Source organism: Puma concolor, chromosome A2 (genome assembly GCF_028749965.1).
Source record: "Puma concolor isolate L17-30 chromosome A2, mPumCon1.1.hap2, whole genome shotgun sequence".
In the NCBI taxonomy this organism is placed as follows: domain Eukaryota; kingdom Metazoa; phylum Chordata; class Mammalia; order Carnivora; family Felidae; genus Puma; species Puma concolor.
This window is the reverse complement of record NC_141668.1, coordinates 64,396,832-64,424,413: the sequence shown is the minus strand read 5'-3', so window position 1 is coordinate 64,424,413 and position 27,582 is coordinate 64,396,832. Positions and strand designations below refer to the sequence as shown.

The 27,582-nt window shown below is 38.6% G+C and overlaps 1 protein-coding gene across 1 annotated transcript in view; it reads left to right on the top strand.

Moving 5' to 3' along the window:
- Positions 1–27,582, top strand: part of SCIN (scinderin) — an 83,098-nt gene that overhangs the window by 46,353 nt on the left and 9,163 nt on the right. Inside the window, exons 5-11 of the mRNA XM_086695208.1 lie at positions 4,551–4,643; positions 7,856–7,988; positions 9,187–9,275; positions 10,110–10,325; positions 13,386–13,507; positions 18,940–19,030; positions 21,700–21,870. Coding sequence (XP_086551334.1) covers positions 4,551–4,643; positions 7,856–7,988; positions 9,187–9,275; positions 10,110–10,325; positions 13,386–13,507; positions 18,940–19,030; positions 21,700–21,870 — 915 coding nt within the window. The remainder of the gene's footprint in view (positions 1–4,550; positions 4,644–7,855; positions 7,989–9,186; positions 9,276–10,109; positions 10,326–13,385; positions 13,508–18,939; positions 19,031–21,699; positions 21,871–27,582) is intronic.

Genomic DNA, 27,582 nt, shown 5'->3' with positions numbered 1-27,582 from the left:
GCATCTAGGAGGTTTGTGTTTTTTTAATATGTGAAATGCTGCTATGAATATTTATTAGGTTGAATTGTTTGTATGTATTTCAATTATTTCTTTATAATAAAGCACTAGAATAGAATTATTCGGTTAAATGATTGGTCTGTTTCTTGGGTTTTTGTTACCTACTTCTAGGTACTTCCTAGAAAATTCCTAAGAATTTTCCTGCTCACCAGAGAGTGCTTGGTAGAATACAGAATCTTTCCCAGCATCTGATGTTGTCAGCTGCTTCCTAACCTTTGACAATTTTATGGGTAACAGAGTACTATTGTTTTATTTTACATTCTTTGGTAGCTCTTTCTTGTTTGTTGAACACTGTCCTATCTTGTTTTAAGGGCTGTTTGCTCACATCGCACTCTGATGTGAAGGAAGAACTTCCCTTTAAGGCCCACTTCATAGGCAGAATCGAAAGAAAGGGTAGTGGACAGAGGTTTTGGAGAGAAATGAAAACAGCTATGGGGAGAGGAGGACAGAAACCATCCCCCTCATAACTAGTGTGTACTTTGCATGGTACATGTGCTATTATGGCTCTAACTGGAACAAGAGAATGGAGAGTGGTCCCCGTGCAGTTTCTGCCATGAAATAGCTTCTTACTTATCTTCAGAGAAAAGATCTAAACAATTAAATGTCAACCTTTTTGAAATGCCTGTAGAGGCAGCACAGCACACTAGTTACGAGCACATACTCTGGGGCCAGAATTCAAACCCTGACTTTGGCATTTACCATAAGCTGCATGACGGTGGACAAGTTACTTAATCTGTTTCTTGAGGCATAAAATGGGAAAATAGCAGTGACAGGTTGACATAAAGGAGAAATGACTTTATAGACCTACAAGTCTTAGACTGGTGTCTGGTAAGTAGTGATATGTAAGTGTCTTGTAAACAAAATTTATAAAGAACCTGGCATGGCCCATAGCAGCACTTGAGAAGTGTTAGCTGAATACATGTAATATGCAATAAAAGGCAATACATAGACAAACAGGTTTCAGTACATGTGGTTTAGACAAGAGGGGTACTGGGTGTTAAGGGATAGTTTTCAAACAACTAAAATCATGAATCTCATACAAATATAAAATAACCCATATCAAAGGGCTTTTTAATTCATTTAAGAGAACAATAAGATATTATAATTAGTTCAAAGAAGGATCCAAAGAACAGACAAGTGAATGAATGGGTGATCCCCGTTGAGATGAATTTGCTGACAAATGCAAAGCTGGCCTCTTACACAGGGCAGACATTACTTTCGTCTCCACCAGACAAAATTCCTGTGCATCTCTGTGGACAAAATCATTTGCTGCTATCAGTCTTTACTGGATTGGAAGGTCACTCAAAGAAAAGGAAAGAAAATAACATCATGGTATCAGATCACCAGCAGGAGCCCCTCGACACCATCCTTGGAAAAAATCTTTTGGTCCATTTCAAAGACTTTCCTATTTTCCCTTGATTTAGGGAAGTAGACAACTAATTATTCTAAAAATTATTGAAATTAGGGCATTAAAGGGACTTTGACAGAATTGAAGCCTCAAGCACTGAACAGTTCTGTGAAACAATCACTTCACGACTTTGAGCATCAGTGACCTTTTCTGTAAAAGGAGGATAAGTGTGTCTCGTTCCTGGAATCTCTTATAAAACGAAACAATATGTGTCCAAAGATCCTAATACAGTGTGCGACTCATAGTAGATATTCAATAAGCAGTAGCTATTACTGTGCTAATTATGATGAGCTGAACCAACCAAAGAATAATTGCTCACTTTTGATTCTACCACATGCAGTCAGCCTAGGTAGAAGTTATGTGCAGTATTTGGTAAAGCCCTGGGGAAGGAAATTGTGTGGCTCCCACAGGGGACACTGAAAACATCAGCATGGGGAGGGGGGTTGGTAGAGAATTCTGAGAAATAACGCAGTGTAGGTAGCATCCAGTGTCTGAAGAGGCTTTGGAATCCAGTCAGAAGTTTTGGCCGTCAGTAAGCAGCCAATTAAGCAGCATCTGGAGTGCAGATTCCTGGGCCTCACCCCAGACATAATGACTTAATGGCTGGCAGTTGAGAATGTGTATTTTATCAGGTTACCCAGTTACCAGTGTTGCTTTAGCATATTGGAACTTTAAGAATCACTGATGCAAATATAAGATATAAACCTTTATCTGGAGTCATTCTTGAAACTTAGGAATAAAGTAAAGTAAGGGACCTTCCAGCCAGTGTATGTACAGGCCAATGTCTGAATGAAAAGATGAGGTGAGCCTGAAGGCAGGAGGGAACTGGCAGGTGTAGGTGGAACTTATCCCTGAGGTGATGAGGGATTGCACTAAGGTGGAAATTAAGGAAGAGACAGGAATCAGTGACTCCAAACATTATTATAAAGAAGTAGACTTTAATGACTAAGTTGGTAGGAGATTCAAAATGGAGGACCACAAGTATTCAAAATGATTTTAAGTCCAGGTAAATAGAATAGAGATTCATTGACACAAATTGAGAATTGAGAATGGTCAGTTTCGTGGAAAGCTAAGTTCAGTTTGGGGCATGTAAAAGGATGAAGATACTCTTAAGTGGAAATTTATGGAAAATGATTGAAGGAACGGGAGGGATGGGGAGACTCCAAGCTTGAGTGACAGGTCTTGGCTAGAACAATAGATGAAATTTTTAAGGAACATCTTCAGATAAGTCTTCTCTGTTTCCCTTCCTCTTTAAATTGTCAAAATATATGTTATTCCACACACAAAGGATTTCATGAGTTAAATGCTAATCCCTTTGAGTGTTTCAAATTTATGTATTATCCTATCTATAGAGAAAAAGTAAAGCTGTATTTATAGTTTACTTTAAAGATGAAAACCTAAGGCATAGTTGAGAAGGTGAACATGTTTAATTATTTTCCTCTTTCTAGACAAGATGTAAAGCCCTTAAGATTTAGGAAGGTGGTTAGAAACTCATTTGTATATCCCAGTGAGGTATTTGGTAAATGCTTAGTTATTGAACTGAATTTTAAAATGATTCCTGAGGATACCTGACAATGTACAGCATCTGCCTACCCCTGGAGTTAAGCCTGTTTCTGGTAAATCCTGTGAGTTCAATTCCCAAATGTGCTACAGTCCTTTGAGAAGCTAATTAAGATCCTTGGCTCATATGGGGATTGTTGTCTAAAAATTAAAAGTTAGAGTGTGCTCTAAATCTCAGACTCACGTGACCCACTGGGAAACTTCCAAGTATTAGTAAGTCCTCAACTTAAACTGTTGGTTCAAAACCACTCTCTTGGTTGGAGTAAAATCACAAAAGGGTGTTTGAAGAGCCCTTTCTTTTTCTTATAAACTGTACAAACATCTAGCACAGTAGAGCCATTTTTAAAAAGTGCCTTTGATTGCAAGTGTTGTAATTTTTGTTTTGATCCTACTATTAACAAAAACTAAAAACTGTATTGTAATCATTTAGTATGTACAATAATTGAAGTGTTTTATTGATCGTTGTGTCAACAAAAAGATGAGCACGTTCCCAGAGAAAATAAGTTCTCTAGTGAATTTCTAAATGCCAGGCAGTGCTCATACTCCAACAAGGATTAGAATTTATGTACATTTTATTGTTGCCTGGTATTTGGCAGTAGGTATTTTCACGCAATGTATTTTTAATGAATATAAAACACAGTATGCAAGGAATTTCGTTGCATATGAAATATTACTGAATCTAAGTGAATACCTCCTTTGCATGTTCTAAACTTGAATTTATGTGTATGTTGTTATAAAAGTCACATTGCTTAGAGTAAGTTTATATTTTTATCCTGTCCTTAACATTCTATGACATTTGTGTTGATTGGTTTAATTAAGTTGCTTTATACACCTATTTTTTGTGATTTTAAGTGTGTAGAAACTCAAAGCAGATTCAAATGTACCTTCTGCTGAATGTTTTATGTCCTTGAATTTTTAGATTATTTATATATGCAAAGAATAAATACGTTCATTTATTCACTTGACAACTACTTATCGAACATCTCTTATGCCCCAGACACTGTTCTAAGTGCCAAATACACAGTAGGAAATATAGTATCATGTGGTCAAGAACTGGTCCTTTATCTACCCTATAATATGTCAGTAATGATAATGGTACTCCACCCTCAAACAGTAATTTGATCCAAGTCTTTGTAATTAATCCTATAGATTGATTCTAGAAGCAGAGGTCACAAGAAGAAATTGTTAGGGAAGTGAATTTAGACTTCATATTTTAATTGATTCCTGCTCGTCTTCAATAATATGAACATCTTTGCTTTCGAGTGTAGGATTTTATTTCCTTGGAAGTTCCCAGGATGAGCAAACTCAGTGTTGGTTTACTTAATGCGATTGATTTATTTGATCCATGGGAAAAGGCCAATGCAATATGATTGGTGAGAAATGTTTGAGCCTGGTCGTTTTAATGGCAAATATTTTATAATCTCTGTTTTTAGAAATCTAAGAAGTTTTACTTTTTTTTTTCTTTTTTTAACTCTGCATCCTTTAATGAGAGGTCTTTATCTTTTATCTGTTCACTGTTTTCCAGGTTTTAGGGACAAAGCCAGAGCTTAGGGATGGAGACGATGATGACGACACCATAGCAGACATAACCAACAGGAAAATGGCTAAACTCTACATGGTGAGTTTACTGTTAGCGAGTTCTATTATTTTTCCTGGACTGGATGCAGCCAGGAGGCCTGTTCTGGGAGGGACTCTCTGGGATAGCTGATAATTATCATTGCCCTGAAAGAGAAATGTGTAGGTAGAATCCATTCTTTGCTCTAGTATGCTTATTAAAATTTTTCTTTTTATTGCTTTTTGTTTTTTTTATTAAAAAATGAAAAATAATAAGTGAAATAATTGCTACAACTTAAAATTATATATTGTTGCTGTGCTAGTTTGCAACAATATGTTTTGATATATGACATTTAATAAAATTTTTCCTTCATGGGATAAAAATACTTGGTAAGCTTTTTCTTTTTTTAAAATTTATTTATTTAAACTCAAGTTAGTTAACATACAGTGTAGTATTGGTTTCAGGAGTAGAACCAAGTGTCATAAGCTTTTTCTTATAAAGTCTTGATAAATTATAAAATCTTCATGTTACTTTAAATATCCTGTTTAGCCATAATAAAAACTTTCTTTGTTGCAGGAGGGAAAAGGTATCAAATCAAAGCAGAGTAAACATAGCCCTGTCCTGGGCATTTGAGACCTAGTTCCATGACACCTCTGTGGTGATAACCCACTGGGTGGCCCTGGGCAAGAGATGACCATTGTGGGCCTCAGTTTTCTTAGCTGGAAAAAAAAAAGACAGATTACATTAGAAGATTATTCAGGTTCTTTCCAACTCCATCATTTTATGATTTTATTGCTGGTGAAGGCAACAGAAGCCACAAATGCACCAGATGAGGAGATTGCTCAGATGGGATCCTTTAAGAGTTCCCTCCCCTTATAATTTTCCAAGCACATGATTGGGAGCAGATGGTTAATCTTCCTGCAGAGCTAAGTAGTCATCTGGCATCACAGGAAGGAGTTACATTTGCTCTTCTTTAAGGGAACTTCTAGCTCAGAATCTCATTTTGAATGAAGATCAAGTTACTAACTTGTGTATTATAACTTGCATTTTGTAAAGGGGAAGTGGAGTCTTTTCTTCCTAGAAGGCAAAGGAAAATGTGGTTACCACTTCTGCTAAATACTGATGATTTTAATATAAGCCATACAAAGATTGTTATTCTGGACTTCGTGGCAGCTTTTTTTCATTACTGTTTCTAAAACCCATTTTCAACAACTTAACAAATACTTTTTATGCTACATCATCAAATAAAACTGTTCTCCCTCTTGGACAGCATTATAATAAACTAAAGAAATATTTTAAAATGTGAAAATGTGTCATTTCTCCCTCTAGTGGATTTGTAATGTATTGCATATATATAAAACGCAAAGTCTCTTTGAAAATACTTTAATTTGGAATTGCAGAACAAAGCTGGGAAGCAGAATCACCTGGATAGCTTCCAAAAAAAAAAAAAAAAAAAAAACCAGAATTCAAGCCCCACGACAATGCTGCAAAACCCCACCACTGATCTAGGGAAGTCCCTGGAATGTGCATATTTATCCAGTGCCCAGGATTACCTTACAGTCTACTAGCTGGCCTTTGAAAAACAGGGACTTCCAACCTGGGCATTAATATCACTTTCAGTTTTGCAAGACCACCTCCACCTTAAAAAAAAAAAAAAAACCCCACAATGTTTTGTGGTTATTCCCAAGCTTCAAGAGTCTAAGTAAATAACTATTTGTGATAGAGGAAATTTACTTTGACAGTTTACACGAAGTATGCTTAAATTGCAGGACCTAATTTGAAAAAAAATCTGAGCTTAGACCGTAATACACCAGCGCCTCCATAGCACAATGCTTGGCATATGACAGGTGCTCAGTAAATGTTAAATGAATGAATGTTTAAGCTTTAGCTTTTGCATGTGTGCAATGTGTAAGATTATAACCTAGTTGAAATGATCGCTATGCAGTTTAGGAACTAATCATGTAAACTTCGTGGCCTGGTGCTTATAATATATAGAAATCTCAACAAACCTTAGCTATTATTATTATCACTATCATTTTCTGATGCTTTAGGTCCACTGTCAAAACTTAGCTTTTTATTAGTGTTTTTTTTTTTTTACCCCAAAAGACTTTTAAAAAAATTTTAAAGTATTATTCATTTATTTTTTTAAGTTTATTTTTGAGAGAGCGACAGACAGAGACAGAGCAATTGGGAGAGGGGCAGAGAATGAGGGAGAGAGAGAATCCCAGGCAGGCTCTACACTGTCAGTGCAGAGCCCAATGCAGGGCTTGATCTCATGATCTCACATGATTGTGAGATCAAGAACTGAGCTGAAATCAAGATTCAGATGGCCAATCGACTGAGCCACCCAGGTGACCCGTTACTAATTTCCCTGATGATGAGGGATGTTGAGCATCTTTTCATGTGTCTGTTGGCCATCTGGATGTCTTCATTGGAGAAATGTCTGTTCATGTCTTCTGCCCATTTTTTTTTTTTTTTTTTAACGTTTATTTATTTTTTTGGGACAGAGAGAGACAGAGCATGAACGGGGGAGGGGCAGAGAGAGAGGGAGACACAGAATCAGAAACAGGCTCCAGGCTCTGAGCCATCAGCCCAAAGCCCGACGCGGGGCTCGAACTCACGGACCGCGAGATCGTGACCTGGCTGAAGTCGGACGCTTAACCGACTGCGCCACCCAGGCGCCCCTTCTGCCCATTTTTAATTGAATTATTTGGAGTTTTTTGGTGTTGAGTTATAGAAGTTCTTTATATATTTTGAATACTAACCCTTTATCAGATATGTCATTCAAAAATATCTTCTCCCATTCAGTAGGTTATCTTTTAGTCTTGTTAAAGTCTTTTAAAAAGACTTTTAGGGTATAATTGAGCTCGTGGATTTTTTTTTTTTTTTAATTTTTTTTTCAACGTTTATTTATTTTTGGGACAGAGAGAGACAGAGCATGAACGGGGGAGGGGCAGAGAGAGAGGGAGACACAGAATCGGAAACAGGCTCCAGGCTCTGAGCCATCAGCCCAGAGCCCGACGCAGGGCTCAAACTCACGGACCGCGAGATCGTGACCTGGCTGAAGTCGGACGCTTAACCGACTGCGCCACCCAGGCGCCCCATGTTTTTTTTTTTAAACAGCTTTGTTGAGATATAATTTACATTCCCTGCCCATTTAAGGTATTCAGTTCAATGGTTTTTAATTACATTTATAGAGTTGTACAACCATCACCATAATGTAATTTTAGAACATTTTTTATTATCTACAAACAAGCTCATGGTTTTTATATTAGGTTTCAGATGCCAGTGGATCCATGAGAGTGACTGTGGTGGCAGAAGAAAACCCCTTCTCCATGGCAATGCTACTTTCTGAAGAATGTTTTATTTTGGACCACGGTGCTGCAAAACAAATTTTCGTATGGAAAGGTAAAAAATGCCATTGACATTGTGGCTGTGCTTCAGGTATACAGCTATTTCTGTAGAAGCGTAAAGAAAACATCTTTTCTGATTTTATTTTTTTTTTATTTTTTTTTTTTTGTAAATTTTTTTTTCAACGTTTATTTATTTTTGGGACAGAGAGAGACAGAGCATGAACGGGGGAGGGGCAGAGAGAGAGGGAGACACAGAATCGGAAACAGGCTCCAGGCTCTGAGCCATCAGCCCAGAGCCTGACGCGGGGCTCAAACTCCCGGACCGCGAGATCGTGACCTGGCTGAAGTCGGACGCTTAACCGACTGCGCCACCCAGGCGCCCCTGATTTTATTTTTTTTAACATTTATTTATTTTTGAGAGAGAGAGAGAGAGACAGAGCACAAGCAAGGAAGGAGCAGAGAAAGGGGGAGACACAAAATCTGAAGCAGGTTCCAGGCTCTGAGCTGTCAGCACGGAGCCTGACATGGAACTCAAACCCTCTAATTGCGAGATCATGACCTGAGCTGAAGTCAGACACTCAACTGACTGAGCCACCCAGGTGCCCCTTTTTCTGATTTTAAAAAAAGTCTATCTTTTTGAGACTTGACCTGTAAACAGCTCATATAAAATGCAGACATTGACACCATGTTTTCTTCCTACTGGTATCATTTGCCAGAAATGATGGGGTTAAAGAAAGCATTAGAGAAACATGAAAATATATATATATATATATATATATATATATATATATATATATATATCTTTATATATATACGTATGTATATATAAAATAGTGATCATTATGATATTTCTAAATATTTTTAACATACTAGGAAATTTTTACCATTCTCAGTGTTCTATTTAAATTATAATTATGTTCACTGCTTGGTGTGCAAGTATTTATTAATCATATAATATCTTCCCTCTCTGAGATTCTTATTTTAATGCTATATTTTATTTTTTTAATTTTTTTTTTTTTTTTTTTTTTTTTTTTTGAGAGAGTGAGGGAATGAGAGTAGGGAAGGGGCAGAGAGAGAGGGAGAGAGAGAGAATCCCAAGCAGACTCTGCACTGTCAGAGCAGAGCCAATGCAGGGCTCAAACCCATGAACTGCAAGATCATGACCTGAGCCAAAATCAAAAGTTGGATGCTTAACCAACTGAGCCACCCTGGTGCCCCGAGATTCTGTCTTTTTAATTTATCTTCCATTTTAGGTAAAGATGCTAATCCCCAGGAGAGAAAGGCTGCAATGAAGACAGCTGAAGAATTTCTAAAGCAAATGAATTATTCCACCAATACCCAAGTATGTGTGGACATGAACTGGCTAGAAAAAAAAAAAAAAAAAAAAGAACATGGGAGCTCCTCATATTGCCACAAAACTCATGAGAGAATTTGGTTCAAAGTAATATATGCATGGGAGTCACTCTTCACTTACATGTGTGCAACATGGTATCCTGTTGGGCCTACAAAGCTAGGCCCATAACTTTGGATGGAATTTTGCAGAAACTGAAGATCATCCCTTCTGTGGGGCTGTATGATGAAAATAAGACCCTATCTGCTTCCTCCACAGCATTTCAGTCAAGATAATCAGCCACAGTTGAGTTAACTGAGAGCACTTTTCAGTTAGTCCTTAGAGCAAGTTGTACAGACGTGGGCTGATAGCCAGACAATATTTGGCCTCACTGAAATGAGCTTAGATACCTGCTAGTTACTCCTCCTTTTCTGAATCTTTCAGACTCATCCTTTCTCTTCATTTTTGCATCCTAGCACAAGTAACACAATGAGATTGTTTCTTCCAGGTCACAGACCTCTTATAAACCTAATGCAGAAAAACAGTCCAGTGTGTTTGACTATAATGGTAACATAGGAAAGAACTTTGTTCTTATTTCACACATCCAAATTCAGTGGCAGTCACTGTAGTTGTGACAAAAAGCATTGGATTGTTTTACCTTCATATTTGGTCACCTTCCATCTTACATTCCGGTAAGAATCCCAGCTTCTAAGTTTACATCTGTCATCACAGGTGCCAAGACAATCTTTTTCGTTTCCTTAGTTTTTTTCTCCATCCCTGGTTGAATGTTTTTCCTCAGTCTCTTATTTTCCGCTGCATAATTACTTTTTTTTTTTTTAACTTTAGATTCAAGTTCTTCCAGAAGGAGGGGAAACACCAATCTTCAAACAGTTCTTTAAGGACTGGAGAGATAAAGATCAGAGTGATGGCTTCGGGAAAGTGTACGTCACCGAGAAAGTGGCTCGAATAAAACAAATTCCTTTCGATGCCTCAAAACTACATAGTTCTCCGCAGATGGCAGCCCAGCACAATATGGTGGATGATGGTTCTGGCAAAGTGGAGGTATTTGGCTATTTCTGCTTGTGTTTTTTGTTTTCACCAAGCCCATTTATGCCAGTGCACTTGGAGATGTAACTTCAGGAAACTACAAACTTTGTAAAATGTGAATTTTATTTATGAATAAAGGTGACCCATGACTATATATTAAGTCAGGGAATTTAAAGCTGGAAAAGATGATCTCTGACCTTCAATCCTATTTTACAATGTGTATGTTGAGATTCCAAGAATCTCATCCTTAGAGACGTCATCTTAGAGATGTGGAACCCAGCCGTCTCTTTCCCTGGTCCAGAATCGCTCCAGCTCTTGGAACTGGGATTGTCCAGTGATACTGTACCAAATATCATTAGTTAGTCCTTTCTTGTAGCTTACAGGCATTCCCAAAGCAAATTGGACATGTGCTAAAATCACAGATATTTTTAGAGCATTCAAATTGTTTGATGTTACTCTTTTTTTTTTTGACAAAAATGCTAATAACCCTCTAATAACTCTCCCTAACTCAGCTCTCACCACACTCTATTCTTGAGTCACTTCACTTAATGAGAACTGGGTAATGTCACATCTTATTATAAAATATTTTAATGGTGGGGCGCCTGGGTGGCTCAGTCTGTTATGGCTCCGACTTTGGCTCAGATCATGATCTCATGGTTTGTGAGATGGAGCCCCGCAGCAGGCTCTGTGCTGACAGTTTGGAGCCTGAGACCTGCTTCAGATTCTCTCTCTCTCTCTCTCTCTCTCTCTCTCTCTCTTGCCCCACCCCCATCCCCAAACTTGTGTTCTGTCTCTATCTCTCAAAAATAAACAAACGTTAAAAAAAATTTAAAAATAATTAAAAAAAGGGGGCACCTTGGTGGCTCAGTCGGTTAAGCATCCGACTTCAGCTCAGGTCATCATCTCACGGTCTGTGAGTTCAAGCCCTGCATCAAGCTCTGTGCTGACAGCTCAGAGCCTGGAGGCTCATTCAGATTCTTTGTCTCTCTCTCTGTTTCTCTCTACCCCTCCCCCACTCATGCTCTGTCTCTGTCTCCAAAATAAACATTAAAAAAATTTTTTTTAAATAATAAAAAAAAATACTTTAATGGCTCTGCATAGTCTTCCTGAGAATATTCATCTTAAGCTGGGCCTACAAGGCCTTCAGTGCCTAGATCCTGGCTGTCCTCTCTGCCTCACCCTTCCACTGCCTGAGGGCACTTCCCCTCCTCCCTCGGGCTAACATCCCCACTCCTCCTTTGTAATTCAGTTAAGTCACAAGCTGCATCTCTTGGAGAAGCCTTTCCTCCCATACTGGAACATGCTCAAACCAACCAGTATTTTTCACAGAACCCATCGTACTGTTCATTAACTTACAAACTTACAAAGCAGAATTGTTCAGTTACTTAGAAAGTTCTCCTCCTAGACCTCTTGTTAGTTCCTTGAGGGCAGGAATTGAATATTTTATCTTCGTATTCTCAAGGCTTACCACCAATATTTGGAGCAAAGTATAGGGTAAAGAGATTTAAGACGCAGTTTTTCCTCTTTTTGAAAGGCATGAAGTGAGAATCTAAGGTGTCCAGGGTTGTGGGAACGGTGAAAGGAGAAATGGCAGAGGGGTCTCAGCTTCTGGTCTGGGTCTTTCTCCTGCCCAGCAGGTCTCATGGCAGACTTGGCTCCCCAGCACCAACTATGTTCCCACTGCATTCTCCGTTTGTCACAGGTCACTGCGTCTCAGAGATGTCCTCCTGAGTCACCCCAGGACTGCTGAAATCTGGGGCTCTCTCTAGGCTTTTGGGCTTAGCCTGGCAGCTCTGGGGTTTCTCCTCTGCTCACCAGGATGACGCTGGAAGGCTTCTGTCTGCGAGCTCTGCCACCTGCTCATCTCTCTAAATTTCGAAGCGAGGGGTGTACCCTGCCCCTGCCCAGGAGGGCGGGCATGCGCACAGTGCCTGGCGTGCTCTCTCCTGTTACTTTCCTGGTTCATCTACAGCTCTGCTTTCTCCAACTTGGAGTGTCTTTAATCTGTGATGAGGATGAGAAACTAGAAAAAAAAAAATGGTTCTCCTACTTTTGTGCATTCGGTCTTCTGCCTACATGGCACCTTTTAAAAACAATCATGCAATCGGTGTCTTGATTATGTGGTCTCCATCTGCCACTCTTGCCTGAGAAGATAACAGTTTCATGGATTAAAATTCAGGGAAAAAATATTTTTAAATAAACAAACAAGGTATCTCCCAATGGATGAGAAATGTGATGCAAACTAAGAGATTTATTTCTGAGCTGAATATTTTAGTTCATTATTCCACTGGAGTCTAGTGCTATTTTCACTAGTCAATGAAGCAATAGTTATGTATTAATCAATACGCTCAGAACTGAGCTAAGTACTATGGAGAGGATGCAAAAAATTTATATAATTGATTAGAAATGCAGTAAACAAATTGTCAAATAGATAAAATTTGGTCTCATTGCTTAATTTGTAAGCTAATTAGAGAAGTAATTTATGAATTTTTTATTAGGCTCTAAAGAAAAAAAATAAAAAGGGGCGCCTGGGTGGCTCAGTTAAGAGTCTGACTCTTTTTGATTTTGGCTCACATTGTGGTCATGAGATCAAACCCTACATAGGGCTCCTTAGGCCTGCTTAGGATTCTCTGTTTGTCTCCCTCTGCCATTTTCCCCCACTTGAATGCACACGTTTTCTCTCTCTTTCTGTCTCTCTCAAATAAGAAATAAATTTTTAAAAAGTTATTGGGGCATCTGGGTGGCTAAGTCAGTTGAGAGTTCAATTTTGGCTCAGGTCATGATCTCACAGTTCCTGAGTTTGAGCCCTACATCTGGCTCACTGCTGTAAGCACAGTGCCCAGTTTGGATCTTCTGTCCCCCTCTCTCTCTGCCTTTCCCTGTTCACGTTCTCTCTCAAAAATGAATAAACGTTTATATATATATATATATATATACGTTTATATATATATATAACGTTTATATATATATAAACTTATTTAATAATAGATCTAAACCAAAAAAAAAATTTTAACTTATAAGTACTATTATATCAAGAAAATGTTAATTTTGGTATGCACATTCGATTCCTTTCAGATTTGGCGTGTAGAAAATAATGGTAGGATTGAAATCGACCGGAACTCGTATGGTGAATTCTATGGTGGAGACTGCTACATTATACTCTACACTTATCCCAGAGGACAAATTATCTACACGTGGTAGGTGTCCCTCTTTCATAAGATCTCAAGTTCCAAGGAGGACAGATTTTGCTCCAAAGTTGCATTTCATTAAATTTCTTGGAAGAGGGGTAGAATTATCCTATAGTTACCCCAGTGAGATTTGTATAGCATGCATGTGATATTTTCTTCAATATGGTTTTAACTGTATTTTGTAGGGGTTAGATAAAAATCATCCTTTCGAGTCTAGGAAAAAAGGTTTTGGTATCCATAGGTAGTGTTCTTTTAGTAGATATGTAGTTGAATGTCTCATCTTCTGTGCAAGCTAACACTCTAGCTGGCCAGCACTGGCTACCAGGTGTTCTTATTGTTAAAATTCACAGAGGCCCATCCTGATTGAGACTGCAGAGTTGCAGTGAGGCAAACCCTCTAAGGAAGGGTTTATATATATTATATATATAATATTATATAATAATAATATAATTATATTATTATAATATATAATATAATTTTATAATATTATAATTTTTATATTATTATTTTAATATTAAAATAAATATTTATTTAAAATAATTTATATAAAATAAATATTATTTTATAATATTATAAATTTTATAATAATTTTATATAATATATATAAAATTTATGATTCTGATTCATACTCCAGTAAAAACTGATACAGTTTTACTCTTGGTCCCCATGAAATTCATGGCAGTAAAGGAGAAAAAAAATGCCATTGTGTCCATACTTTATACAGTTTTGCATAATGATTTGGGTTATTTGAAGGTTAAGTTTACTTAGAGTCCATGCCAAGGCCCTGTTCAATGGGGAGTGTCCAATCAGATAAGTTAGATGCACATACCATGGCTGAGTTGTTTCAAAGGGATGGGGATTCTATAACAAATCATAATCATGTGGGATTCTCAAACTTTTTATTAATATAGTGAAATCTGGTAAAATATTTCTGAGAAGACTGGGAAAAAATTTCTCAAAAAAAGATCTTAAAACTGGATGGTGCAAGGGTGAAGCATGTTCCTACATGGTGATGGCAAACTTCAGTGGGTGTATTGAATATACATGGACACAAGTTTCTGCTGATATGGTGACATTTCTCTATGGTGAGGGTCCCACCAGATGAGAGAGTCACCTCCATCCCTACAGTGTGACCACTTATCACGTACACTGACCAGTGCATTGAGCCCAACTAAGTTCAGGAGACTGGGATGACTATCTTTATCCTATAGGCTTTTGGTACCAAAGGGTGGTCCAGGGACCAGAAGCATCAGCATCACCTGGGAGCTAGTTGGAAATGGAGAATTCCACCACCTGCTTTTGGCCCACTAAAGCAGAACCTGCATTTTAATGAGAACCCCAGATGATTCATATGCCCTTTTGCGATTAACAGTCACTGCCTTAGGCAATGGGTCACATCATATCCCATTAAAGATTAACATTAGCTATTTAACTGAGTGTTTATGATGTCATCTTCATAGCAACTTTTTTTTTGTTTTTGTTTTTTTTTGAGCAGCATGTTTGTGTCAGCAAAGTGCTGGATGTTTCCATATATTATGTTTCTTCCTCACAACCAGGTTATTTTCAAAAGACAAAAAGGGAGGAGGGAATCAAACAGATTAAGTAACTTAACCCAAATTCACAACTGTTGTAACTAGTGAAGCAACATTTCACACCTTGATCTACCGCTCTCTTTAATTCTCCAGCTGAGTGTAGCTACCCCCTGGTATAAGCTATGTTCTTCTTTTGCAGTTTCCTCTTCTACAATTGTAATTCAGAACGGTGTTTGTGCAAAGCATGGCATTTATAGGGATAAACCAGTCATTCCCAGTCAGCTTTTCTTCTATATTGTTTTTTGGTCTGCCTCTTAATGCTCTTTTGTATGTAAAAATGTGATTGTGGTGCTTAGATCAAGAAAGACTAATAAACAAGCAATTCAAGAGAATATTTTGAAAAGTTAAAAATTTGTAATCTACATAAATAACAATGTGAATATAACTAAAACAGACTAAATCAGATTATAAACATTCATTGCGGTTATTATTTCTCAAATCATTTCCAAGTATTCACGGAGCACTTTCTATATGCCAAGCACTGTGCTAGGTGGATACTAAAGACACAGTGGTGAGAAAATTATATAACGTGTCCCAAGAATTTTTATTTTAAAAAGAAGCAGATCAGGGGCACCTGGGTGCCTCAGTTGGTGAAGCATCTGGCTCTTGGTTTAGGCTCAGGTTTGAGCTCGTGATTTGTGGGATGGAGCCCCACATTGGGCTCTGCGCTGCCAGAATTCTCTACCCCTGGCATTCTGCCCTTCTCCTGAAAATGCGCACATGCACGCGCCCTCTCTCTCTCTTTTTCAAAATAAATAAACTTTAAAAAAAAAGAAGCAGATTATTAACAAGCATTTCAATGAAGTATGGAGGATTTTAAGAGAAAAGCGAGCTAAGTGATCTTTGGAGAGTTCTAGACCGACACCCAAACCCCCTTCTAGGCTATTGGGGAAGAGCTCCTAGAAGAAGTGACATCTTAGTTGGAGCAGAAGTAGCAGCTAGGCAGACAAGCAAATAGAGAAGTTGCTCTAAGCAATGCAGGTAAGGGTGCTCTAACCTACTAGTAATGACATATGGCTGCAGCAAAGTTAGGAAGCAAAAGATAAAATCAGAGAAATTATAAGGAGTCAAATTGTGAATGGCCTTGTAACCGTCCTGGGGAGGATACACTTTAGTGTCAGGTCCTTGGAGATGTCAGTCAAGGAGTTTTCTTAGGGGAGTAGCATGATTGGCTTTCATATTAAAGAAAATATTCTGGGTTGACATCTAAAAGAATGGACTGATGGGAGGAGATTGGTGGCAGGGAGGCCACTGGGAATGTGTTGCAATAATCCCAGTTGAATGATAATGTGGCCAGAACTCAGCGTAAGGGCAACAGGGAATGCATAAGGTAAGTTTGTACAGTGTTAAGGAGTTGACATCTGAAAGACTAGTTTTGGGAAGTAGGGAAGATGAGCAAATAAAGGTGCCCCCCACCCAGATTTCTGGTCCATGCACAAAGGCATAGTGTTTCATTCACTGAGATAAGAAACTTGAGAAGAAGACAGGTTTGGCTCTCTCTCAAAAATTCTAAGGGAAAAATGTGAGAAGATGCCACACTCTTCATAGTTCCTCTCGTTGGGATGGGACTGGGATGGAAGGGGTGGTCATTTAATTTTCTTCTTTCCAATTTGATGTGTTCAAGGTATCTGTGATGATAATTATGATTTTTGAGATATCAAGACTATAAATTAGGTATTGAGAGTCCTTATTTTGAGAGTCTTTGCCATTTAATACCACAGATGTTACATATAAGTGTGTTAATGTATGGTTTGCACGACTTCAAGCGCTTCTATAGTGGTAGTGAAGAGACATTTAGAAAACAAGCAGATCTCCTGAAGATTAGCTTTCAAACTAACAACTTCCCAGTTTATGTGATCATTTTGAAACAGGAGTATAAGTAGTTTAAGTCCAGGAGGCACAGTAAAAGGTGAAGGATTGTCACCTACTGAATACACAAAGTTGTTGTTTCTTTTTAATTTCTAAAACCACTTATATTCTAACATGATAGGAGAAAAATAACTTTGCCAATGGTCTTTTCTCTGGAATGTCAGGTAATTGAAATTGAACAAACACTGAACAATGGCAGTGATGAATCTCTCGATGCAATAAATTCTATTTCCATGCAGCATTCATTTTCAACAACTAACAAGTGCCAAAGGTTTATAAAGAAGAAATCATGTCAGGGAGATTGCTCTCCCCTTCCACCCCCCCAAGAAAAGGATTTCAAAACTAGGGAAAAGAGCAACTTTATTATGTCTTCGTTGTACAAGTGGAGTATTTGACCCCTTAGGTCATAGATCCATAAAACAAATTAGTGTTAATCTCTGTGGATGGGAGCATGGGTCACTTTGACAGCAAGTGGAAGAAGGGCTGGAGATAAGTAGTGAAAAACTTATTAGGAGTGTCAGAAGGTGAAAGTTAGGCGAGGCTTTCCAGGTTTGCTGGTTGAAATACTGCAGGGAAAAAAAAGGAAATCGAGACAAAAGTTTGGTGATATTGTCTATAGTCAGTTGAAGTTTTTTCCTGCAGGGGGGAAAAAAAAGGAAATGGAGAAATAATTAGGAAACTGCAGATGCGACAGAGAAATGACGGATGTTAGGAGAGCCAGCTATTATCCTCAGCTCTGTGTTACTCCCTGCTCTGCTGTCAGTAGCTCACAGAAGCTTTTGTTAGCATTATTGGCTCCTGGAAAATTTAGGCTATTAGCATTAAAAGACTATGGACTACATTTTTATGATGTCTTTATTAAGGATACCTTTTTATTTTCTTTTAAATGTGTGCCTCACATGAGCATGTCCTTGTTTTTCTTTCTTGCTGCCCTTTTTAGAATATTTTTATATCATTTGATTCTGCTGGTGCCATGAAACATTCTAAAATAAACAAAACTTGTTTCCTGTACCCAGTGTTTTGGGATATCTGTGTGTATATGTGTACATATGTGTGTGTTGCCCGGTATAGGAAGTTATTGGTAATCTGTTCTGGGTATGAGACAGGTAGGTTACTCTTAAAGTTTCAGAAGTGTATGGTTAACTTCTGAAATCCAGTTCCAGAATTAGTATTTCTAATTAGTATACCTCCTGTTAACCCCTAGTCAGACAGAGATGGGAGAATTGGCTAGAAACAACCATTGCTCAGTGCTTTGGTTTTTCCCCCTCACAAACTCCTCAAGTAAGCAGATCTCCCAAAGGTTGCCTTACAGGTTAAGCTAGTGATTGGAGTTCTAGGCACAAGCTCCTTAGGAAGAGAAACTGCAAATGAACTGGATTAACTGATTTATTGACCCCTTTCTGGGCCGCTGGTAGTTCAGCCTCGCTTATGGTTTTATTAGTAATTCCTTGTCGTCCTAGACAAGATGGGGCCTCTCCATTGCCTACTTCTTATGATTATTTCCTTAATTTTCCTGGGTCCAGACATTTGTTACTATGGTCACCAAATGTTCATGTAAAGATAGGATACTTTTAATAGACAGCCTAATAGGTTAGGCTGATGTTCTACTCAAATGGGTTATTTTTACTGCAGAGATGGATTCCCAAAATAGGTAGCTTCAACCTGAAGTCAGACAGACCTGATTACTTAGCTAAGTTATATTTTACTTAGCTAAGTTATATGTAAGGAGCCAGGCCTTGATTTATTTTCCTATAAAATGGGGATAAAAAATAATTATCATGTATAGTTCTAGGCAATACACAGGGCAATTCATTGCCTAATGTTCGTACTTTCAAAAAACGATAGCTTCTATGGCCATATCATGTCAAAACAGTTGGTCTCATCTTGATCTTTCATGATGACTTAAGTCTCTGAAATGCCTACATTAGAAAGTCTTAGAACTCAAATACAAACTAAATGACTTTACTTTGGTTCCTCCAGGCAAGGAGCAAATGCCACAAGAGACGAGCTGACTACATCTGCATTCCTGACTGTTCAGTTGGATAGGTCGCTCGGAGGACAGGCTGTGCAGGTTGGGCTATTTTTACTCCCGGAACTCATACAAGTTGAAGTTTGGCTAGCTCAGTAACTAGTTAAAGCTTTCGTCTCAAGTTGGGATGGGAATTTGAACATTTTCTAAATACTACATTTTTTTCATTTTGGAATTTAAATGTTCCTATTCTCATGCCATGGTAGTTCTCTCAGATTCTGGAAAATAAGGAGCAAACAAAATGAAAAAAACAACGACCAAAAAAACGTATTAACAGACCTAAGGAACCAAATGAACTGACAGGTACTTGACATGAAACTGTTCTACCCAAGTTATTACTTATAGCAGCTCACTTTCCAGCTTTCAAGTCTTTGTAAATGTGTCATTACTTCTTAAAAAATAATAATTAAATAGAGAGGTAAGTCAGATACTTTAGTACAGACAGTCTAAGCTGTGTAGGCCAAATTTGTTTTTCCAGCTGGTTTTTTTTTTCCATCTTTGCCTGGAAGTTAGACCTAAATTTAAAGCAAGTTAAATCTAAATGTAAAGGTGCATGTTAACTTTTTACTTGTTTTTATTTTTAGTTTTTTAAGTTTATTTATTCATTTTTGATAGTGAGCAAGAGTGAGAGACGGAGAAAGAGAATCCCAAGAAGACGCCGCTGTCGGCACAGAGCCCGATGCGGGGCTCCATCCCACAAACTGTGAGATCATGACCTGAGCTGAAATCAAGAGTCAGACACTTAACTGACTGATCCACCCAGGCGACCCAATTTTTAAATTTTTTACAAATTAGCAAGATGACTGAATTCTTTAAATTCACTTAACTCTACTTTCCCATGAACTATTGTATTCACTTCTTGAATGAAATAGTTCTAGGGGCACCTGGATGGCCCAGTCGGTTAAGCATCCGACTCTTGATTTCAGCTCAGGTCATGAGATCATGGTTCATGAGGTGAAGCACCAAGTCGGGCTCTGCACTGACAGCAAGGAGCCTGCTTGAGATTCTCTCTCTCTCTGCCCCTCCCCTGCCCTGTCTCTCTCTCTCTCTCAAAAATAAATAAACATTTTTAAAAAAGAAAGAAATATTTCCGGCTAAGAACTGACAGCAGTCATTTAATTGATCTTTAAAGTGTTCCTTACCAAGTTATGCAAAAACTTTGAAGATATGCATTGTGCTTTATAAATTCTATATTTCATAATAAAATACTTGATATACCCAATGAACGAATTTGCATTCATTGTTAGCCAATGTGAATCCTAAATTCACTATGAAATGGTAATGTGTAGTTTAACCACTAGATGGCAGTAGTTTACAATAATATATAAACAACTCCAGTCCTGCACTGCTGTTTGAAACATTCCTTTGCAGAGTGTATTAACTGTAGTGAAGATTTTTCAATTTACCTTTTATCTCTTTTATCTTAATTTAGCAGTGGAAAATGAGTCTTATTCAGTGGCCCACTTTTTTTTGTGTTGGCAGTTGAGGTTTTCTCAATGTCACCCCAAGTTTGGAGTTGTGACTTAAAAGACATTTGCATAAGTTGCTACTTGCTTATCTGCATGTTTGCTAATTGAAAGATATCTGTGGGGTGTGCCTGGCCGGCTCAGTCAGTAGAGCATGCAACTCTTGATCTCAGGGTTGTGAGTTCAAGCTCCATGGTGGGTGTAGAACTAACTTTAAAAAATAAATAAGTAAATAAAAAAGAAAAGAAAAAAGAAAAATATCTGTGAAGTTAGTTATTTTAGTGCTCCCTAGGCCTCCGGGCTATGGTTTGTACATCAGCATTCCCATTTACTTGGCTTCTAACAAAAGACACACCAGGGTGACTGAGACAGTTCAGTTTTAGCATAGAGCAAAATAATTGAAGAAAATAGAGAACTGACACAAAATTTGAGCTGTTTGTGTAAGGAATTGCATCAGTAATTTATGTAAGAAACAGGAGATTTGTTTCTAATCCAATATCTGGTGTTCAGCTACTAGGTGAAGTTAAATGATTTACTATTTACTTTCTTCAATTTCTTTATCCTGAAGAGTCCTTATATTACGTATTGTAAGCGGTTATATTTAGCAAATCTATTACCATTTCTATAGATAAGAAGTAGAAAATATATTCAATTTTTGTTTTTGCCAGCTTTTGATGTTTGGATTGAAATCTGTTCATCTCCAGATTATCACAATGTTTTCATCTCATAGTTGTAGAGATGTAGAAATAATAAATATGCTTTGGCGTTGCCTTATTTTGGGAAGCATTTAAATGTACATCTCTTCACCTTCTGAACAAGATCCAAAACGTTTCAGAAACAAATATATCACTAAACATCTGTAGTGTTGGTGCTCTTGAAAAAAGTAATTTTTATAAATGATGGCATACACAAGGACTTTGTTGTGTTTTTCTCTTTTGGAGATGTAGATGAACAGCCTTATTTGTTTATACTTTCTGGAAGCAGAGAGTGGTACAGTATGGTGATGTTTCCCCTGAGAAGAAACTGCTCAGGGTGCTGTGTCTGGAGTAAAAGATTCTTAAGTCAGCAGGAAAACTGTGCTTGATTTGCATTAACTTATATTTTCTGTTAATCATCATGCCTTCTGCGCTTCATTTTTAATTTGTTTTTTGTTTTGTTTTCAAAAGGGAAAATAACACATGTGGAAATACAGCCTTCTTTCACTGCACCCTTTATTACGTTTCTTTTATCCCCCCTGCCCCCCAGATCCGAGTCTCTCAAGGCAAAGAGCCTGCTCACCTGCTGAGTTTGTTCAAAGACAAACCGCTCATTATTTACAAGAACGGAACATCAAAGAAAGGAGGTCAGGCACCTGCTCCCCCTATACGCCTCTTTCAAGTCCGGAGAAACCTGGCATCTATCACCAGAATCATGGAGGTAATGTCACGCATTCAATGAAACATGCCCTGTTTACAGACTTCCCGGTGGACCTGAGCTATCAACAAATAGTAGTCTTCAAAAAATTGGCAAATTCCTTTTATTTCGATAGTTAATCCATTGTTCACAATAACAAATTGCTAAAAGCAGGAGAACCAAGTTAGCTCCAGATATCAGGCCTGTCACACTTTTCGTCTGCATTGTACCAAAACAAATACATTTTAAGAGTAATGTAACAAATCAAACGGTCAAAGGCCCGAGGAAGCTGAAACTTTGTCTTGAAAGGCCTGGAGGAAGATGGATGGCATGTAATGGCCAGGTGGTCATAGTGGGGAAATCCAAGAGGGAAAGCCCGTGTTTGTGTAGGTGTAACAGCTGTGGAAGGTAAGCTTCATCGCACGTGGGGCCAGAACCATAACTCAACGAGCCACAGAAGCTGTCTCTGACAGCAGCTGTGAAAGAAATCAAACCCCATATCACAGGTCATAAGACAAGAAGACCTCCAGGTATGGACAAGGCTGGCAGGCATGGGTGTTCACGTGGCTGGTGTTTTCACCTCTAGGCTGGTGTTTTCATCACTTTTCATCATCCAGACCCTTCAGTCACCATTGAAATCCAAGTCTCCCCAGTCAGCCCTAAACTGCCCTGCACATTCTGTACTCCCCACACCTGGACCCACCTGCGAACCCTTCCCCTTCACACAAACCATTCAGCTGAGCCGTTGAAGCTAGGTGGGTCATAGCATCCCCCCACTACAATCTGTTCCCTATATCACCCTCCCCCTTTTTGCACTGTGGCTGTCCTCTGAGGACATTGCCCATACAGCCCTCTTAAGTGGCAGGTGTTTTTCCCCAGTGCCCTCTTACCAGACATGGGGGCGGCTGGAGTATCCTCCTTGCTCAGCCTTGGCTGTTTGACTTTTGTCCTTCTTATCAGACTCTCCCTCCCTCAGCTTCCTTGTGCTGTTGTCCATGGAGCTGCCAGTCCTTCCCCTCTTATTCTTTGGTGGTTTCAGCCATTGTTGGACTATGTCCATCACTCTGGCTTCTCTCATCCAACAGTCTTATTGTTGACCCCTTTTATCTCACACTCATGTGGTCCTGTACTAAACCGTGCCATTGACAATCACTTTAGCACCTCAGAAATCTGTTTCAGACATCTAATCTCTGACAACCATCTGCTGTCATTTGGCCCCTTTACTCTAGGATGCATATCCCAGCAACCTCAAACCTGAATCCATGCACCCCCTCCATCCACCACACCCTTCATACCCTCCACTCTCCAGATCTCTCCTTTGAGAACTGAGTCAGAGTTTCAGAGAACATAAACGTAATCACACAAGAGTCACTTATCTACTCCCCAAGTTCACCATTGTGCCTGCATCTGTTCTTATATATTCTCCTTCTTGCCTGTTTTGTGGAATACATTTGTTTATTTATATTTAACAATTCATAGGTATTTTATAACACTTATATATAAATACTAAATTATTTTATAAATTGATATTGATATACCCATATCCACAAATTAACAATGCAAATTAATGTTTGTAAAAAGTAATATCTTGGTAAATAAATTAATACATGTTTATTACATAAACAAACAAAATGTGACTTCTGTCCTAAGGCTGAATTCTTACCACCTGTCACCACCAACTCCTGTCCAGAACCTCCCACCCTCTTGCCTTCCTACGGGCTTTCTTGGATTCCACTCTGTCCCATGTTCTTATCTCACTTCCCATTCATCATTATGGCTGGCAGTAATCTCCTTTCTCTGTCATCAGTGTATTCTTCTCTTCTGGATTATTTACTTCACAATACAAGCATACCTTCAAAACACTCCCATCTTCCTTTAAAAACTATCTTTTGACCCTGATCCTGCCAGCTACCGTATCCTTTCTCTGTCCTCCTTAAGAGCACAGATCCTCAAAAGCATTGCCCTCGCTCACTCCCTATCCGTACACGTGTAAGCCTCTTCTCTGTAAAGCCGTTCTCCTCAGGCATCCATTCCCACCACGCCTATGCTGTTATCTAGTTGCCAGTGCCCCCCATTCACCATCTTTTCGGACCCCTTTACTTAACCTTCCATTAGCCTTTGCGACAGTTGCCCTTCCCTGGCTTCTTGAAACACTATTATTTTTATTTTATTTTTTTCACCAGGCCTCTGAAGCCACTTACAAGATTTCTTCCAAACTTCTAAAGAGTGTTTTTGTTCCACTTCTCATACTAAACCAGTTTCTGCTTCTCCTCTGCTGTATGTCCTCCAAGCCCCCTAAGGCTCAGTCTTGGCCCTCTCCATGATGATCGCATTCAGTCATATCATTTAAATGCTATCATGTACACTGATCTCATCCAGAACATTCTGTACACGGGTTCTGATGTGTTCAATGATGACTAATTATTATTTTTTTTAATCTATCAAATTAACCATTAAGCTCTCATCTATAGGTACACTCAGCTGATGTCAGAAGAGTTGACAAGAATCCTTGCATTCCTGGTCTCTTCCTTGCACATCTTTATGAGACATGCAAGCTCCCTGTGATGTGGTTCCTTTGTGTCCTTTCAGCCTCTGAAACTGGCCGTCACATTCCTAGCCTCTCTGAAATGTGCTAGTCAAAACCATGTTTGTGAGGCTTTCTGTTTTCATCTCCTGGGACGCTAATGCTTTATAATGTTCTATTTTGGAACTACCTTCCTGATGTCACACTAGCCCCTGTGTGGGCCTGTTGCCCCCTGTCTATCATCCAACCTCTTTCTTCTGTACCAATAAAGGGACATTTGGATGAGAAATTGGAAGTCCTGGTTCCTATCAGTCTCCATCATCACATCTGATAGATTCCTTTGACTGTTGGTCCAAGAGACCTTGTTCCTACTGAAAAAGGATGATAACCACTTCCCTGAATGTTACCAACCCCTGGAACACATCTTTAACATTTCCAACAGATTGTGTGTCAACTATATTTTAATTAAAAAACAAATAAAAAACAGAACTTCCAATGATTCCTTCCTCCTCTGGGGCGCTCTCTGGGGATAGGGCCCTGGCAAACCTGGTGAAATCCAGCTCTCCATGTTAGTTGATGGCACTTCAACCCAGTTGGCCAAGTGCCAGCATTTGGCAGCTGAGCATCACCTCCTTCTTGAAACGCTGTCTGCACTTGGCCTTGAGAACACCACACTTGGGTTTTCTTCCTCTCTCATGGTTGTTCCATCTCAGTCTTTCTCACTGGTTCTTCTTCATCACATTGAGCCCCACAGTTGTGCAGAAAGTCATACTGTCAGTGACACAGTCACATGGTCAGACAGGTTCTCACAGAGTCTGACACAGAGTCACAGAATCACAAGGTCATAGGCAGGAAAACACCCATCCTGGGACCCTTGGGCTCACTAGCAGGCCCGACACTGCACATGCTTGCCCTGCCCCGAGGTTCCACGTCCAGCCTCACCCTCAGGTGAGAGTCTGGGCCCGTCTGGGTCCTTCTCACTTCTTTGTGGCCATAGGGAGCACAACTGTGCTCACCTGGCCAGTCCCTGAGAGTGGCCATGGCTTTGTGGTTGAAAGGAAGGGGCATGTCAGTGCTGTGTTTTTAATCTGCTATAGTCTTTTATAATTTGACTTATGATTTATCTGAGCCTGGAGAACCTTTTAGTGAATTTGCATTGTTATCTCTTTGCCAACATTGGACTCCAGTTCCGATTTTATGATTCCTAGGTGTCCTTTGTAAGTTTTTGGTGTTTTTTTTTTTTTTTTTTTATTTCAGTATGATTAACATACAGTGTTATATTAATTCCAGGTATACAATATAGTGATTCACCAGTTCCATACATTACTCAGGGCTCATCAAGATAAGTGTACTCTTCATATCCTTTATATATTTTATCTATCCTTCCCCTCTTCCCTCTGGTGATAATCAGTTTGTCCTCTGTAGTTAAAGCTCTGTTTTTTTTGGTTTGTCTCTTTTTTCCCTTGTTCATTTGTTTTAATCCACTTATGAATGGAATTATATGGTGTTTGTCTTTCTCTCACTGGCTTATTTCACTTAGTATTATACTCTGTAGCTCCATCTATGTTGTTGCAAATGACAAGATTTCGTTGCTTTTTAGACTCAGTAATATATATAGCTGGAAGTTTTATACACACACACACACACACACACACACACACACACACACACAGTCACTTCTTTATTATCCATTCATCTATTGATGGGCACTTGGGCTGCTTCCATAATTTGGCCATTGTAAATGCTGCCTCAGTAAATATAGGCATGTATATATCCTTTTGAATTTGTGTTTCTCATGTTCTTTGGGTGAATACCCAATAGTACAATTACTGGATCATAGTGTAGTTCTATTTTTAGGTTTTTTAAGAACTTCCATACTGTCTACACAGTGGCTGCACCAGTTTGCATTCCCACCAACAGTGCAGGAGGGTTCCCCTTTCTCCACATCCTTGCCACTATTTGTTCTTTCTTGTGCTGTTGATATTAGCCATTCTGATAGGTGTGAGGTGATACCTCATCGTGGTTTTGATTTGCATTTCCCTGATAATGAGTGATGTGGAGCATTCCTTCATGTGTCTGTTGGCCACCTAAATGTCTTCTTTGGAAAAATGTCTGTTCATGTCTTCTGCTCATTTTTAATTGGATTATTTGTATTTTTTGGTGTTGGGTTATATAAGTTCTTTATGTATTTTTGATACTAACTCTTTATTGAATATGTCACTTGCAAATATCTTCTCCCATTCAGTCGGCTGTCTTAATTTTGTTGGTCGTGTCCTCTGCTGTGCGGAAGTTGTTATTTTGATGTAGTGCCAAAAGTTTTGCTTTTGTTTCCCTTGCCTCAGAGACCTATGTAGAAAGATGTTGCTATTGCCAATGTCAGAGAAATGACTGCCTATGCTCTCTTCTGGGATTTGTATAGTTTCAGGTCTTACATTTGGATCCTTAAACCATTTTGAGTTAATTTTTGTGTATGGTGTAAGAAGGTGGTCCAGTTTCATTATTTTGCATTCTTTTGCATTCTAGATGCATTTCTGCATCTTCTATTTTGTATCATTTGCATGTTGCTGTCCAGTTTTCCCAACACGATTTGTTGAAGAGACTGTCTTTTTCCCGTTGCATATTCTTGCCTCCTTTCTCAAAGATTAAGTGACCATATAATTGTGGGTTCATTTCTGGGTTTTCCATGTTAGTTGATCTAGGTGTCTATTTATGTGCCAGTACCATACTGTTTTGATTGCTACAGCTTTGTAATATAACTTGAAGTCTGGAATTGTGATATCTCTAGTTTTGTTTTTCTTTTCCAAGATTGCTTTGGCTCTTCAGGGTCTTTTGTGGTTCCATACAAACTTTAGGATTGTCTGTTTTAGTTCTGTGAAAAATGCTGTTGGTATTTTCATAGGGATTGCATTAAGTCTGTAGACTGCTTTGGAAAGGTTTCCTTTTGATTATTTGAAAAACCCCTTTAAGTTGGGGAAAGAAAAACTGAACATCTTTTGCTTTATGTGTGTCATTTGTGTACATTACACCCACTTTCCAACCATCATTTATAGCCTATACTTGTTCTTATGATTTCTTTGAATATCATTTTTGTTACTTATCACTTACATTTGGGTAACTTTATTTGTAGAGCCCTATGCTTGTCTGGGGGCAGATAAGCATTCTAAAGTTACACAGAGAAAAGTGCTACTAATGTTTCTTTTTTTAAAAAAGTG